The sequence below is a fragment of the Nerophis ophidion genome, linkage group LG13, assembly GCF_033978795.1.
Source record: "Nerophis ophidion isolate RoL-2023_Sa linkage group LG13, RoL_Noph_v1.0, whole genome shotgun sequence".
In the NCBI taxonomy this organism is placed as follows: domain Eukaryota; kingdom Metazoa; phylum Chordata; class Actinopteri; order Syngnathiformes; family Syngnathidae; genus Nerophis; species Nerophis ophidion.
The window spans coordinates 57,062,700-57,077,699 of record NC_084623.1 but is presented as its reverse complement, the minus strand read 5'-3'; the positions used below and the strand labels follow the sequence as shown (position 1 = coordinate 57,077,699).

The 15,000-nt window shown below is 45.1% G+C and overlaps 1 protein-coding gene across 4 annotated transcripts in view; it reads left to right on the top strand.

Annotated features, from left to right (window-relative positions):
• The window catches only part of gria4a (glutamate receptor, ionotropic, AMPA 4a), a 330,120-nt gene that overhangs the window by 309,646 nt on the left and 5,474 nt on the right, over nt 1-15,000 (top strand). For 2 of the 4 annotated variants that reach the window (XM_061919263.1, XM_061919262.1), the window contains exon 17: nt 6,282-6,419. In XM_061919263.1, coding sequence (XP_061775247.1) covers nt 6,282-6,419 — 138 coding nt within the window. Of the gene's footprint in view, nt 1-6,281; nt 6,530-15,000 lie in introns of all 4 variants that reach the window. The other 2 variants (XM_061919265.1, XM_061919264.1) reach the window with 1 other exon arrangement.

The following is a 15,000-nucleotide window of genomic DNA, read 5'->3' as shown; positions in this document are numbered from 1 at the left end:
CGTTTTTACCTGTGTTTGATATTATGTGCGATACAAGCAATCATTGGGCGTTTTTACCTGTGTGTGATAGTATGTGCGATACAAGCAGTCATTGGGCGTTTTTACCTGTGTGTGATATTATGTGCGATACAAGCAATCATTGGGCGTTTTTACCTGTGTGTGACATAACGTGCGATACAAGCGGTCCTGCAGCGTGTTTACTTGTGTGTGATATCATGTGCGATACAGGCGGTCCTACGGCGTGTTTACTTGTGTGTGATATCATGTTCAATACAAGCGGTCCTGCGGCGTGTTTACTTGTGTGTGATATTATGTGCGATACAAGCAGTCCTGCAGCGTGTTTACTTGTGTGTGAGATCATGTGTGATACAAGCGGTCCTGCGGCGTGTTTACTTGTGTGTGATATTATGTGCGATACAAGCGGTCCTGCGGCGTGTTTACTTGTGTGTGATATCATGTGCGATACAGGCGGTCCTGCAGCGTGTTTACTTTTGTGTGATATTATGTGCGATACAAGCGGTCCTGTGGCGTGTTTACCTGTGTGTGATATCATGTGCGATAAAAGCAGTCCTGCGGCGTGTTTACTTGTGTGTGATATCATGTGCGATACAGGCAGTCCTACGGCGTGTTTACTTGTGTGTGATATCATGTGCGATACAGGCGGTCCTGCGGCGTGTTTACTTGTGTGTGATATCATGTGCGATGCAGGCGGTCCTACGGCGTGTCTACTTGTGTGTGACATAACGTGTGATACAAGCAGTCCTGTGGTGTGTTTACTTGTGTGTGATATTATGTGCAATACAAGCGGTCCTGCGGCGTGTTTGTGTGTGATATCATGTGCGATACAAGCGGTCCTACGGCGTGTTTACTTGTGTGTGACATAACGTGCGATACAAGCAGTCCTGCGGCGTGTTTACTTGTGTGCGATATCATGTGCAATACAAGCGGTCCTGCAGCGAGTCTACTTGTGTGTGATAGCATGTGCGATACAAGCGGTCCTGCAGCGTGTTTACTTGTGTGTGATATTATGTGCGATACAAGCGGTCCTGCTGCGTGTTTACTTGTGTGTGATATCATGTGCGATACGAGCGGTCCTGCAGCGTGTTTACTTGTGTGTGATATCATGTGCAATACAGGCGGTCCTGCGGCGCGTTTACTTGTGTGTGATATCATGTGCGATACAGGCGGTCCTACGGTGTGTTTACTTGTGTGTGATATCATGTGCGATACAAGCGGTCCTGCGGCGTGTTTACTTGTGTGTGATATCATGTGCGATACAGGCGGTCCTACGGTGTGTTTACTTGTGTGTGATATCATGTGCGATACAAGCGGTCCTGCAGCGTGTTTACTTGTGTGTGATATCATGTGCGATACGAGCGGTCCTGCAGCGTGTTTACTTGTGTGTGATATCATGTGCGATACAAGCGGTCCTGCAGCGTGTTTACTTGTGTGTGATATCATGTGCGATACAGGCGGTCCTGCAGCGTGTTTACTTGTGTGTGATATCATGTGCGATACAAGCGGTCCTGCGGCGTGTTTACCTGTGTGTGATATCATGTGCGATAAAAGCAGTCCTGCGGCGTTTTCACCTGTGTGTGATATCATAAGCGACACAAACGGTCCTGCGACATGTTTACTTATGTGTGATATTATGTGCGATACAAGCAGTCCTGTAGGGTGTTTACATGTGAGTGATATCATGTGCCATACAAGCAGTGTTTACTTGTGCGATAAAAACGGTCCTACGGCGTGTTTACTTGTGTGCGATATCATGTGCAACACAAGCGGTCCTGCGGCGTGTTTACTTGTGTGTGATATCATGTGCGATACAAGCAGTCCTGCGGCGTGTTTACTTGTGTGTGATATCATGTGCGATACAGGCGGTCCTACGGCGTGTTTATTTGTGTGTGATATCATGTGCGATACAGGCGGTCCTGCAGTGTGTTTACTTTTGTGTGATATTATGTGCGATACAAGCGGTCCTGCGGCGTGTTTACCTGTGTGTGATATCATGTGCGATACAGGCGGTCCTACGGCGTGTTTACTTGTGTGTGATATAACGTGTGATACAAGCAGTCCTGCAGCGTGTTTACTTTTGTGTGATATTATGTGCGATACAAGCGGTCCTGCGGCGTGTTTACTTGTGTGCGATATCATGTGCAATACAAGCGGTCCTGCGGCGTGTTTACTTGTGTGTGATATCATGTGCGATACAGGCGGTCCTACGGTGTGTTTACTTGTGTGTGATATCATGTGCAATACAAGCGGTCCTGCGGCGTGTTTACTTGTGTGCGATATCATGTGCAATACAAGCGGTCCTGCGGCGTGTTTACTTGTGTGCGATATCATGTGCAATACAAGCGGTCCTGCGGCGTGTTTACTTGTGTGTGATATCATGTGCGATACAGGCGGTCCTACGGTGTGTTTACTTGTGTGTGATATCACGTGCGATACAAGCGGTCCTGCGGCGTGTTTACTTGTGTGTGATATCATGTGCAATACAAGCAGTCCTGCGGCGTGTTTACTTGTGTGTGATATCATGTGCGATACAAGCAGTCCTGCAGTGTGTTTACTTTTGTGTGATATTATGTAAGATACAAGCGGTCCTGCGGCGTGTTTACCTGTGTGTGATATCATGTGCGATAAAAGCAGTCCTGCGGCGTTTTGACCTGTGTGTGATATCATAAGCGACACAAACGGTCCTGCGACATGTTTACTTGTGTGTGATATTATGTGCGATACAAGCAGTCCTGCAGGCTGTTTACATGTGAGTGATATCATGTGCCATACAAGCAGTGTTTACTTGTGCGATACAAACGGTCCTGCAGCGTGTTTACTTGCGTGTGAAAGCATGAGCGATACAAGCAGTCATGCGGTATTTTTTACCTGTGTGTGATATCATATGCGACACAAACGGTCCTGCGACGTGTTTACTTGTGTGTGATATCATGTGCGATACAAGCAGTCCTGCAGCGTGTTTACTTGTGAGTGATATAATGTGTGATACAAGCAGTGTTTACCTGTGTGTGATATTACGTGTGATACAAGCAGTCATGCGGCATTTTTACCTGTGTGTGATATCATGTGCGATACAAGCAGCCCTGCAGAGTGTTTACCTGTGTGTGATATTACGTGTGATACAAGCAGTCATGCGGTATTTTTTACCTGTGTGTGATATCATATGCGACACAAACGGTCCTGCGACGTGTTTACTTGTGTGTGATATCATGTGCGATACAAGCAGTCCTGCGGCGTGTTTACTTGTGTTTTATATAATGTGCGATACAAGTAGTGCTGCAGCGTGTTTACTTGTGAGTGATATAATGTGTGATACAAGCAGTGTTTACCTGTGTGTGATATTACGTGTGATACAAGCAGTCGTGCGGCATTTTTACCTGTGTGTGATATCCTATGCGACACAAACGGTCCTGCGACGTGTTTCCTTGTGTGTGATATCAAGTGCGATACAAGCAGTTGTGCGGGGTTTTTACCTGTGTGTGATATCATGTGCGATACAAGCAGTCCTGCAGCATGTTCAACTGTGTTTTGGATATCATGTGCGATACAAGTGGTCCTGCGGCGTGTTTACTTGTGTGTGATATCATGTGCGATACAAGCGGTCCTGCAGCGTGTTTACTTGTGTGTGATATCATGTGTGATACAAGCCGTGTTTACCTGTGTGTGATATTACGTGTGATACAAGCAGTCATTCGGCATTTTTACCTGTGTGTGATATCATAAGCGACACCAACGGTTCTGTGGCGTGTGTACTTGTAAATGATATCATGTGCGATACAAGTAGTTGTGCAAAGCAGGGCGCTACGGATGGCGGCGAGGAGGCGTGGACAGCGAGCAAGCAGCAAGGCGGGGCGCGCCGGAATCAACCCCGCAAATATAATCAGGCCCAGCTGGGCGACCCACGCACCTGATAATATTTTCGGGGTTGATTTCGGCGCGCCCCGCCTCGCTGCTTGCCTGCAGTCCACGCCTCCTCGCCGCCATCTTGGGCCAGGCTCAGGCGTGCCCTGCCTCGCTGTCGGACTGCCGGCCACGCCTCCTCGCCGCCATCAACTTTAGGAGCCTGTCACCATGTGACCAAACTCATGCACTCTGCTCTCATGAAACATCTCTCAATTGCATGAACCAGATATATAAATTTGAAAATAAGTACGTTCCCCGGGAATTAAATATATCTTTTTGAGAATAATTCCGTTAGTAATTACTTATTTTGCGGCGGGCTCCGGCGTGCCCTGCCGCCATCGACTTTTGTAGCCTGTCACCATGTGACCACACTCATGCACTCTGCTCTCATGAAACATCTCTCAATTGCATGCACCATATATATAAAGTTGAAAATAAGTACTTTCCAGGTATTTAAATACATCTTTTTGAGAATAATTCCGTTAGTAATTACTTCTGCCTCGCTGTCGGACTCCCGGCCACGCCTCCTCGCCGCCATCGACTTTAGTAGCCTGTCACCATGTGACCACACCCATGCACTCTGCTCTCATGAAACATCTCTCAATTGCATGAACCATATGTGTAAAGTTGAAAATAAGTTCTTTCCCGGTATTTAAATACATCTTTTTGAGAATAATTCCCTTAGTAATTACTTCTGCCTCGCTGTCGGACTGCCAACCACGCCTCCTCGCCGCCATCGACTTTAGTAGCCTGTCACCATGTGACCACACTCATGCACTCTACTCTCATGAAACATCTCTCAATTGCATGCACCATATATATAAAGTTGAAAATAAGTATGTTCCCCGGGATTTAAATACATCTTTTTGAGAATAATTCCGTTAGTAATTACTTCTTTTGCCCTGCCGCCATCGACTTTAGTAGCCTGTCACCATATGACCACACTCATGCACTCTGCTCTCATGAAACATCTCTCAATTGCATGCACCATATATACAAAGTTGAAAATAAGTACTTTCCTGGGATTTAAATACATCTTTTTGAGAATAATTCCGTTAGAAATTACTTCTTTTGCCCTGCCGCCATCGACTTTAGTAGCCTGTCACCATGTGACCACACTCATGCACTCTACTCTCATGAAACATCTCTCAATTGCATGCACCATATATACAAAGTTGAAAATAAGTACTTTCCTGGGATTTAAATACATCTTTTTGAGAATAATTCCGTTAGAAATTACTTCTTTTGCCCTGCCGCCATCGACTTTAGTAGCCTCTCACCATGTGACCACACTCATGCACTCTGCTCTCATGAAACATCTCTCAATTGCATGAACCAGATATATAAAGTTGAAAATAAGTACGTTCCCCGGGATTTAAATACATCTTTTTGAGAATAATTCCGTTAGTAATTACTTCTTTTGCCCTGCCGCCATCGACTTTAGTAGCCTGTCACCATGTGACCACACTCATGCACTCTACTCTCATGAAACATCTCTCAATTGCATGCACCATGTATATAAAGTTGAAAATAAGTATGTTCCCCGGGATTTAAATACATCTTTTTGAGAATAATTCCGTTAGTAATTCAATTACTTCTTTTGCGGCGGGCTCCGGTGTGCCCTGGCTCGCTGTCGGACTGCCAACCACGCCTCCTCGCCGCCATCGACTTTAGTAGCCTGTCACCATGTGACCACACTCATGCACTCTGCTCTCATGAAACATCTCTCAATTGCATGCACCATATATATAAAGTTGAAAATAAGTACGGGATTTAAATATATCTTTTTGAGAATAATTCTATTAGTAATTATATTACTTCTTTGGCGCTCTGTACTTCTCCCTACGTCCGTCAAAAATGTCACTTTTCGAAAAAGATACCAATAATTTGCGACATTACATTTAAAAAAGCATTTATCCGTCGATATTATTCCTAGCCCGATATTATCGGACATCTCTAATCAGGATGTGTGCAGACATCGGATTAATATCGCCGTCGGCCTCGGGAGCTCCGATATCAGTACGGTATCAGCGGTAAAAAAAATAAAGTTGTATCGGGACACCCCGGTTGGTGACAGGGTGAAAGCTTGCTCCATCCATTTGAGCGTACAGATGTGTACAGTATGTAGTAGTTCACCTAGAATATGACATCACCTTTTGATTGACTGTGCATTGATGGCAATTCCAGGTGTTTAACCCATTGATGTTTTTTCTCTTTGCCCCGCCCCCTTTTCGACATTATCTCCATCCCTCCTCTCTCTCTCTCTCTCTCTTCGTTCTGTCTTCCTTCGCTCTTTCACCACCATCGACGACGTCACCCGCCACACGCTTGCCCCCCCTCCCCGACCCCGCCGTCCACAGGACAAGTCGTCCCAGGCCCTGAGCCTGTCCAACGTGGCCGGGGTCTTCTACATCCTGGTGGGCGGCCTGGGCCTGGCCATGCTGGTGGCGCTGGTGGAGTTCTGCTACAAGTCGCGGGCCGAGGCCAAGCGCATGAAGGTGGACCTTAGCCCCCCCCACTGCCCCAGCCCCTCCCCCAGCACGCAGAACCTAGCCACTTATAGGGAGGGGTACAACGTGTACGGCTCCGAGGGGGTCAAGATCTAGGGGTAGGACTTAGAGGCTGCCGTCGAGGTGGGATCACAATGTTATTTTTTTATTTTATTTAATTTTTGTTTTTTGAGGCTGCTCTCACGCATCGTGGAACCAATCACCTCATTTTTTTTTTTTACCATTTGCATAATATTTCATGACATTTTACAGCTCACCTTTTGAAACAAGACGCTACCTCGGAACCCAAACCACGCCAGTACTCAACTTACCGTATTTCCTTGAATTTCCGCCCGGGGCGCTAATTAATTTAAAACCTCTTCTCAGTCCGGCGTTTACCAAAGGCATGCAGTAAATTTAGGCCTGCGCTTATACATTTGAGTGTGATGTAAGGATACCATCATGAAAAGCACATTTAATTAAAAAAAAGGTTATTATGGTCTTACCTTTACTTATAAATGAAGTCCATGCGCAGCTCCTTCTGATCAAAAGCATCGATAACTTGTTTATAGAAGTCTTCCTTATCTTTCTTCAGTTTTAAAAGTCTCGATGGAGATCTTCCTTTATTACCTCCTGCTTCCATTGAAAGTCCAGTTTAGAAAACTGTTTTATTTTAGATATGTAATCCTCCATGTTAAAAGTGCAAGCGAGAGGAAAAACTAAACGATCGCTGCTTGTTGTCACTTCTTCTGCAGCCGAGTAGTCGCAAGAAGGATCACTAGCGCCCTCTACCACCAGGAGGCGGGAGTCATTTAATGACTCATATTTGACGCACGCAGCTACGGTATATTAATAAAACATAGCTGCTTACTTTTTTTTGTTGCATATTCAATAGCTTGGACCTTAAATCCTACTGAATAGCTCTTAATCTTCTTCCCTTTATGCGATTTCAAATGATTGAAATCAGCCTCCTCCATTTTGAAAATGATGACAGGTGAAGTGTCACTCGTGACGTGACGAGTTTGACCCGGTGGAAATTCTAGACATGCGCTAAAAAAAAATCATATTTTGCGAAACGAGTTTGATTCGGCGTTAATCCTGAGCCGGCGGTAATGCTAAGCATGCGCTAATTATTTTGCGAAACGAGTTTGACCCGGCAGTAATTCTAGACAGGCGCATCCTATATACCCGGCGGCAATTGAAGGAAATACGGTATATTCAATTGAGCCCTGAGATGGGTAGGTCGTGAGTTCCAACCAAAGACTATAAAAATAAGAGCCATTACCTCCCTGCTTGGCACGCAGCATCAAAGGTTGGAATTCTGGGGTTAAATCACCAAAAATTTCTACCGGGCGCGGCCATTGCTGCTGCTCACTGCTCCCCTCACCTCCCAGGGGGTGAACAAGGGAATGCACAGGACCAATTTGGCAATCATTGGTACTTTATTTGGTATCTCACCTTTTTTGTAAGGGGCGCTGGAAGCCGGTAAACCCGTCAGGGATCCTGTTCTGTCTCCCTGTAACGTTTGTCTGATCTTGAATGGGATTTATTCTGAAAATTTTAATTTTCCTGACGGAATAAATAAAGTACTATCTAATCAGATCTAATCGATCTTTAACTTAAGTTAATGGCAGCAAAACATGGCCTTTCCTTTTAACAACACCCAGTAAACGTTTGGGAACTGAGGAGACCAATTTTTTTCCCACTTTCCCATTCTTGCTTGAAGTACAAGTTAAGTTGTTCAACAGTCAAAGGGAGACGTTTTCGCATTTTAGGCTTCATAATGCGCCACACATTTTCAACGGGAGACAGGTCTGGACTACAGGCAGGCCAGTGTAGTACCCGCACTCTTTGACTATTAAGCCACACTGTTGTAACACGTGGCTCGGCATCGTCTTGCTAAAATAAGCAGGGGCGTCCACGATCACGTTGCTTGGATGGCAACATATGTTGCTCCAAAACCTGTATCGACCTTTCAGCATTAATGGTGCCTTCACATGATGGACTGACGCCACATCATATGTGTATATATATATATATGTATATGTATATATATATATATATTGTTGAGTTTGTGACGAACCCCAAGATGCAGAGATGACGGCAGGCATTGAGCAGGAAAACATAATTTAATGTTCAAAAAATTAAGGCAAAAAACTAACCAGGAACTCGGAGACAGGAAACAGGATGCCAGGAACAGGAACTAGAAGACGAGGAACAAAAAAAGACAGCAGGCTGCAAAAAGCTACAGGTTCAGGTACAAACGGTCGGAGCTGCAAGTCGTAATGATAATAATCCAGCCCAGAGTGGAAGAACAAGCAGGTCTAAATAGCGTCTGGCTGATTGACACCAGGTGTGGCTAGGTGGCAATCAGCCACAGCTGAGGGGGAAAAGCACTCAGGGATAACAGCAGGAAATAAGACAAACACAGAGGAAAAACTAAAACATGACCAAACTGTCAGGTACAAACATATATAAATACATATAAATACACATATATACATATATATATATATATATATATATATATATATATATATATATATATATATATATATATATATATATATATCCACACATACATACACACACATATACATATATATTTTTTTTTAAACGATTTACTTGTTTGTTTGTTTTTTAGATTTTTTTCAATCGTCGATTAAGAATCTTGATTTGTTTTTTGTTTTTTTAAATTGACACCCCTAATATTTACATCTATTAAGGAATATTTACGTTAATAATTCAATTGCTTTTTGAGGGAAAGTATCGGGTAACTGGAGTCGATCACTTTAATAGATGACTTTATCAAAGTGATTGTATTACTACGTATGGCTAGCTTGTGTGCTATCGTGTGCTTAGCTGTTGTGTAGCAACCCTCTTCCTAGCAGCCTGTAGCCTACCATATTTGTCTTTTGTAAATGACTGATGGTTGTGTGTTTATTGGACTCGCTGCCCAGCTTGTATCGCACATGATATCGCACATTTTACATGCAAGCCAATACACTGCAAATCGATGCTTGTTTTTTTGCTGATATAGGAGCGATATTTGATATCAGGACACCAGTCATTTTGAGTGTAGCTCCGATAGCGAGTCAACAACCCAGTGCACTTTACAAGCATTACCAACAGGCATGCTTTTTTATTTACGTCTCACGTTCAAACAACAAGTGTCAAAATGTATTTATCAGCAGGGTGTTCAAGACCGCATGCAAGCCAGAAACAATAACGGCATCGTACCGCTGAGACCCGTTTTCTGACTTACTGTCAAAACAACACAGTATTTACTTTTATAGCCTTTCATTCCTGAACGCTCTGGCACGAACGTCCCTCGGAAATCAAACCCCGGCCAAATACGCCAGGAAGAGTAGCGGTGGACCGTGAGTCCAGGCCAGCAGGGGGCGAGAGAGGGAGCCGCAGTCCCCCGCCAATGACTTCACGCCGTAAAACTGCGAGAGCTCCCCGTAAATTTACAAACGCTGATGAAATGAAGTGATCTTGCAAATTTTCATAGCGGCGGTCAATTTCCCGCTAGCACGGTTTGTCTCCTTTTATGAGTCCATAAAGTGGAGTTGTGCATCCAAAGAAGCGCTTCAACAAGACCCTGAAAACTGTTACTCAGCATCTCCGCAGGGGGGACCCGACCCACTGAACACTTCATGCCGCGCAGATCTTTCTGAGGTTTTCAAAATATCCCTGAAATAATGGGGAACTGCACCTTTTTGTTTCTCTTTTTATATAAAACCCAAAACCAGAGAAGTTGTCGCGTTGTGTAAACGGTAAATAAAAACAGAATACAAACTGATGACATTTATTAAACAAGACAAAAAGCAAGGAATTACACAGAGACATGATTAAATTTACCGTCCATCCATCCATCCATTTCCTACCGCTTGTTCCCTTTGGGGTGGCGGGGGGCGCTGGCGCCTATCTCAGCTACAATCGGGCGGAAGGCGGGGTACACCCTGGACAAGTCGCCACCTCATCGCAGGGCCAACACAGATAGACAGACAACACTCACATTCGCACACTAGGGCCAATTTAGTGTTGCCAATCAACCTATCCCCAGGTGCATGTTTTTGGAAGTGGGAGGAAGCCGGAGTACCCGGAGGGAACCCACGCATTCACGGGGAGAACATGCAAACTCCACACAGAAAGATCCCGAGCCTGGATTTGAACCCAGGACTAACCCCTCTGCCACCGTGAAGCCGAAATTTACCGTATTTCCTTGAATTGTATGCGCCTGCCTAGAATTACTGCCGGGTCAAACTCGTTTCACAAAATAATTAGCGCAAGCTTAGTTAGCATTACCGCCGGCTCAGGATTAACGCTGAGTCAAACTCGTTTCGCAAAATATTATTTTTATTAGCGCATGTTTAGAATTTCCGCCGGATCAAACTCGTTTCGCCAAATAATTAGCAAATGCCTAGAATTTCCACTGGGTCAAACTCGTCACGTCACGAGTGACACTTCACCTGTCCATCCATCCATCCATTTTCTACCGCTTATTCCCTTTCGGGGTCGCGGGGGGCGCTGGCGCCTATCTCAGCTATAATCGGGCGGAAGGTGGGGTACACCCTGGACAAGTCGCCACCTCATCGCAGGGCCAACACAGATAGACAACACTCACATTCACACAATAGGGACCATTTAGTGTTGCCAATCAACCTATCCCCAGGTGCATGTCTTTGGAAGTGGGAGGGGCCTATCCCCAGGTGCATGTCTTTGGAAGTGGGAGGGGCCTATCCCCAGGTGCATGTCTTTGGAAGTGGGAGGGGCCTATCCCCAGGTGCATGTCTTTGGAAGTGGGAGGAAGCCGGAGTACCCGGAGGGAACCCACGTATTCACGGGGAGAACATGCAAACTCCACACAGAAAGATTTCGAGCCTGGATTTGAACCCAGGACTGCAGGAACTTCGTATTGTGAGGCAGACGCACTGACCCCTCTTCCACCGTGAAGCCGAAATTTACCGTATTTCCTTGAATTGTATGCGCCTGCCTAGAATTACTGCCGGGTCAAACTCGTTTCGCAAAATAATTAGCGCATGCTTAGTTAGCATTACCGCCGGCTCAAGATTAACGCCGGGTCAAACTCGTTTCGCAAAATATTATTTTTATTAGCGCATGTCTAGAATTTCTTATTTTTATAGTCTTTGGTATGAACTCACGACCTACCCATCTCAGGGCTCAATTGAATATACCGTATTTCCTTGAATTGCCGCCGGGTATATAGTATGCCGGGTCAAACTCGTTTCGCAAAATAATTAGCGCATGCTTAGCATTACCGCCGGCTCAGGATTAACGCCGAATCAAACTCGTTTCGCAAAATATTATTTTTATTAGCGCTTGTGTAGAATTTCCACCGGGTCAAACTCGTCACGTCATGAGTGACACTTCACCTGTCATCATTTTCAAAATGGAGGAGGCTGATTTCAATAAGTTGAAAATCGCATAAAGGGAAGAAGATTAAGAGCTACTCAGTAGGATTTAAGGTCCAAGCTATTGAATATGCTAAAAAGAACAGTAAGCAGCTATGTTTTATTAATATACCGTAGCTGCGTGCGTCAAATATGAGTCATTAAATGACTCCCGCCTCCTGGTGGTAGAGGGCGCTAGTGTTCCTTCTTGCGACTACTCGGCTGCAGAAGAAGTGACAACATTTTTTTCCTCTCGCTTGCACTTTTAACATGGAGGATTACATATCTAAAATAAAAGAGTTTTCTAAACTGGACTTTCGATCGAAGCAGGAGGTAATAAAGGAAGATCTCCATCCAGACAGAGAGACTTTTAAAACTGAAGAAAGATAAGGAAGACTTCTATAAACAAGTTATCAATGCTTTTGATCAGAAGGAGCTGCTCATGGACTTTATTTATAAGTAAAGGTAAGACCATAATAACGTTTTTTTTTATTAAATGTGCTTTTCATGATGGTATCCTTACATCACACTCAAATTAATAAGCGCAGGCCCAAATTTACCGCATGCCTTTGGTAAGTGCCGGAGTGAGAAGAGGTTTTAAATTAATTAGCGCAATTCAAGGAAATACGGTATATCCAATTGAAAGACAAAGACAAGATTCTTAATGTTTGAACTGGAAGTTGTCAGCTTCAAACACTGATGACATCTATTGAACAGACATAGAAGCAAGGAATCAAACGGAGACATAATTCCATTTAGCTCAATTGAGGACAAACGCGAAGACACTGTACACTTGTACGGTGTTGTCCCACTCTCTGACGAAAAACTGCACGCCTCCTCTTTTATTTGGACTTTCCCTGATTACACGGCAACAGCTGTTTCGGCGTGGCGCAGTGGTAGAGTGGCCGTGCGCAACCCGAGGGTCCCTGGTTCAATTCCCACCTAGTACCAACCTCGTCACGGCCGTTGTGTCCTGAGCAAGACACTTCACCCTTGCTCCTGATGGGTGTTGGTTAGCGCCTTGCATGGCAGCTCCCTCCATCAGTGTGTGAATGTGTGTGTGAATGTGGAAGTAGTGTCAAGTGAAGTGAATTGAATTATATTTATATAGCGCTTTTCTCAAGTCAATCAATCAATCAATCAATGTTTACTTATATAGCCCTAAATCACTAGTGTCTCAAAGGGCTGCACAAACCACCACGACATCCTCGGTAGGCCCACATAAGGGCAAGGAAAATTCACACCCAGTGGGACGTCGGTGACAATGATGACTATGAGAACCTTGGAGAGGAGGAAAGCAATGGATGTCGAGCGGGTCCAACATGATACTGTGAAAGTTCAATCCATAATGGATCCAACACAGTCGCGAGAGTCCAGTCCAAAGCGGATCCAACACAGCAGCGAGAGTCCCGTTCACAGCGGAGCCAGCAGGAAACCATCCCAGGCGGAGGCGGATCAGCAGCGCAGAGATGTCCCCAGCCGATACACAGGCAAGCAGTACATGGCCACCGGATTGGACCGGACCCCCTCCACAAGGGAGGGGGGGACATAGAAGAAAAAGAAAAGAAACGGCAGATCAACTGGTCTAAAAAGGGAGTCTATTTAAAGGCTAGAGTATACAAATGAGTTTTAAGGTGAGACTTAAATGCTTCTACTGAGGTAGCATCTCGAACTGTTACCGGGAGGGCATTCCAGAGTACTGGAGCCCGAACGGAAAACGCTCTATAGCCCGCAGACTTTTTTTGGGCTTTGGGAATCACTAATAAGCCGGAGTCCTTTGAAGGCAGATTTCTTGCCGGGACATATGGTACAATACAATCGGCAAGATAGGCTGGAGCTAGACCGTGTAGTATTTTATACGTAAGTAGTAAAACCTTAAAGTCACATCTTAAGTGCACAGGAAGCCAGTGCTCAAAGCGCTTTACATAGTGACACCCAATATCTAAGTTACATTTAAACCAGTGTGGGTGGCACTGGGAGCAGGTGGGTAAAGTGTCTTGCCCAAGGACACAACGGCAGTGACTAGGTTGGCAGAAGCGGGAATTGAACCTGCAACCCTCAAGTTGCTGGCACGGCCACTCTACCAACCGAGCTAAACCGCCCCAAAAGCGCTTTGAGTACCTTAAAGGTAGAAAAGCGCTATACAAGTACAACCCATTTATCATTTATTCTAAAGGGGCGGGGGGTCGTAAACAGCCGCTGCCTTTGGTTTACAAAACAGTTCAAAGAAAAGGTCGTAAAACGGTTTGGGGCACGTCCGACCGGCAGGAGGCCAAGGGGAAGACCCAGGACACGTTGGGAAGACTATGTCTCCCGGCTGGTCTGGGAACGCCTCGGGATCCCCCGGGAGGATCTGGATGAAGTGGCTGGGGAGAGGGAAGTCTGGGCTTCCCTGCTTAGGCTGCTGCCCTCGGATAAATAGAAGAAAATGGATGGATGGATTTTAGTTTTAGCATGGATGCAACAAGATATTGCTAGAATAACTGAATCTATGTTTTGTATTCAAACACAAGCAGGCTCATAATTCAGACTGTTAGCGGAGTTAGCAGACGTGGAGACGTAGCCTGTTCATATATATCGTCTGCATCCTAATCTGAGCTCACTCTCCCTCTCTAAAAATCCCCATCCCTCAAAGAAAATTCCTGTTTTCCTTCGTCTTCCTGAAAATGCACACTTTCCCAATGTGGGACTCACAGGAAGTCCAAGTCCTCCACAAAACTGCACGGCCACCAGTGATCATGCAGATGTCTGCAACACAAAAATGGACACGTCTGTGCTCGTCCACGTGTTGCTTGCTTTAAACTCCACTTTTGCATTTATTCCACCGTGTTTGCATGTGATGTTCTGTGAGATCAGCAGTTAGGGAGTGCAGACACACCGGGAATTCTAAAGTGAAATAATTACTTGTTGGCAGGAACCACACACACACGTGTTCAGTGTTGTGCTTCTTATGGGATGTTTGCAGCCTAGAGGGCACAGGATTGGAGGTTTTACATGCAAGCAGATACTGTATGACCGGTTGATACGATATCTGATATCTGATCAGTTGAGGTTTCACTTTATGAGAGACATAAATCACTGCTGGGATGGGAAATGACGAGACTTTTTTGGTTTCGATTCCACTTTCGATTCTGCTCAACAATTTGGTCCTTTATCGATTTATTTTTTAGAAA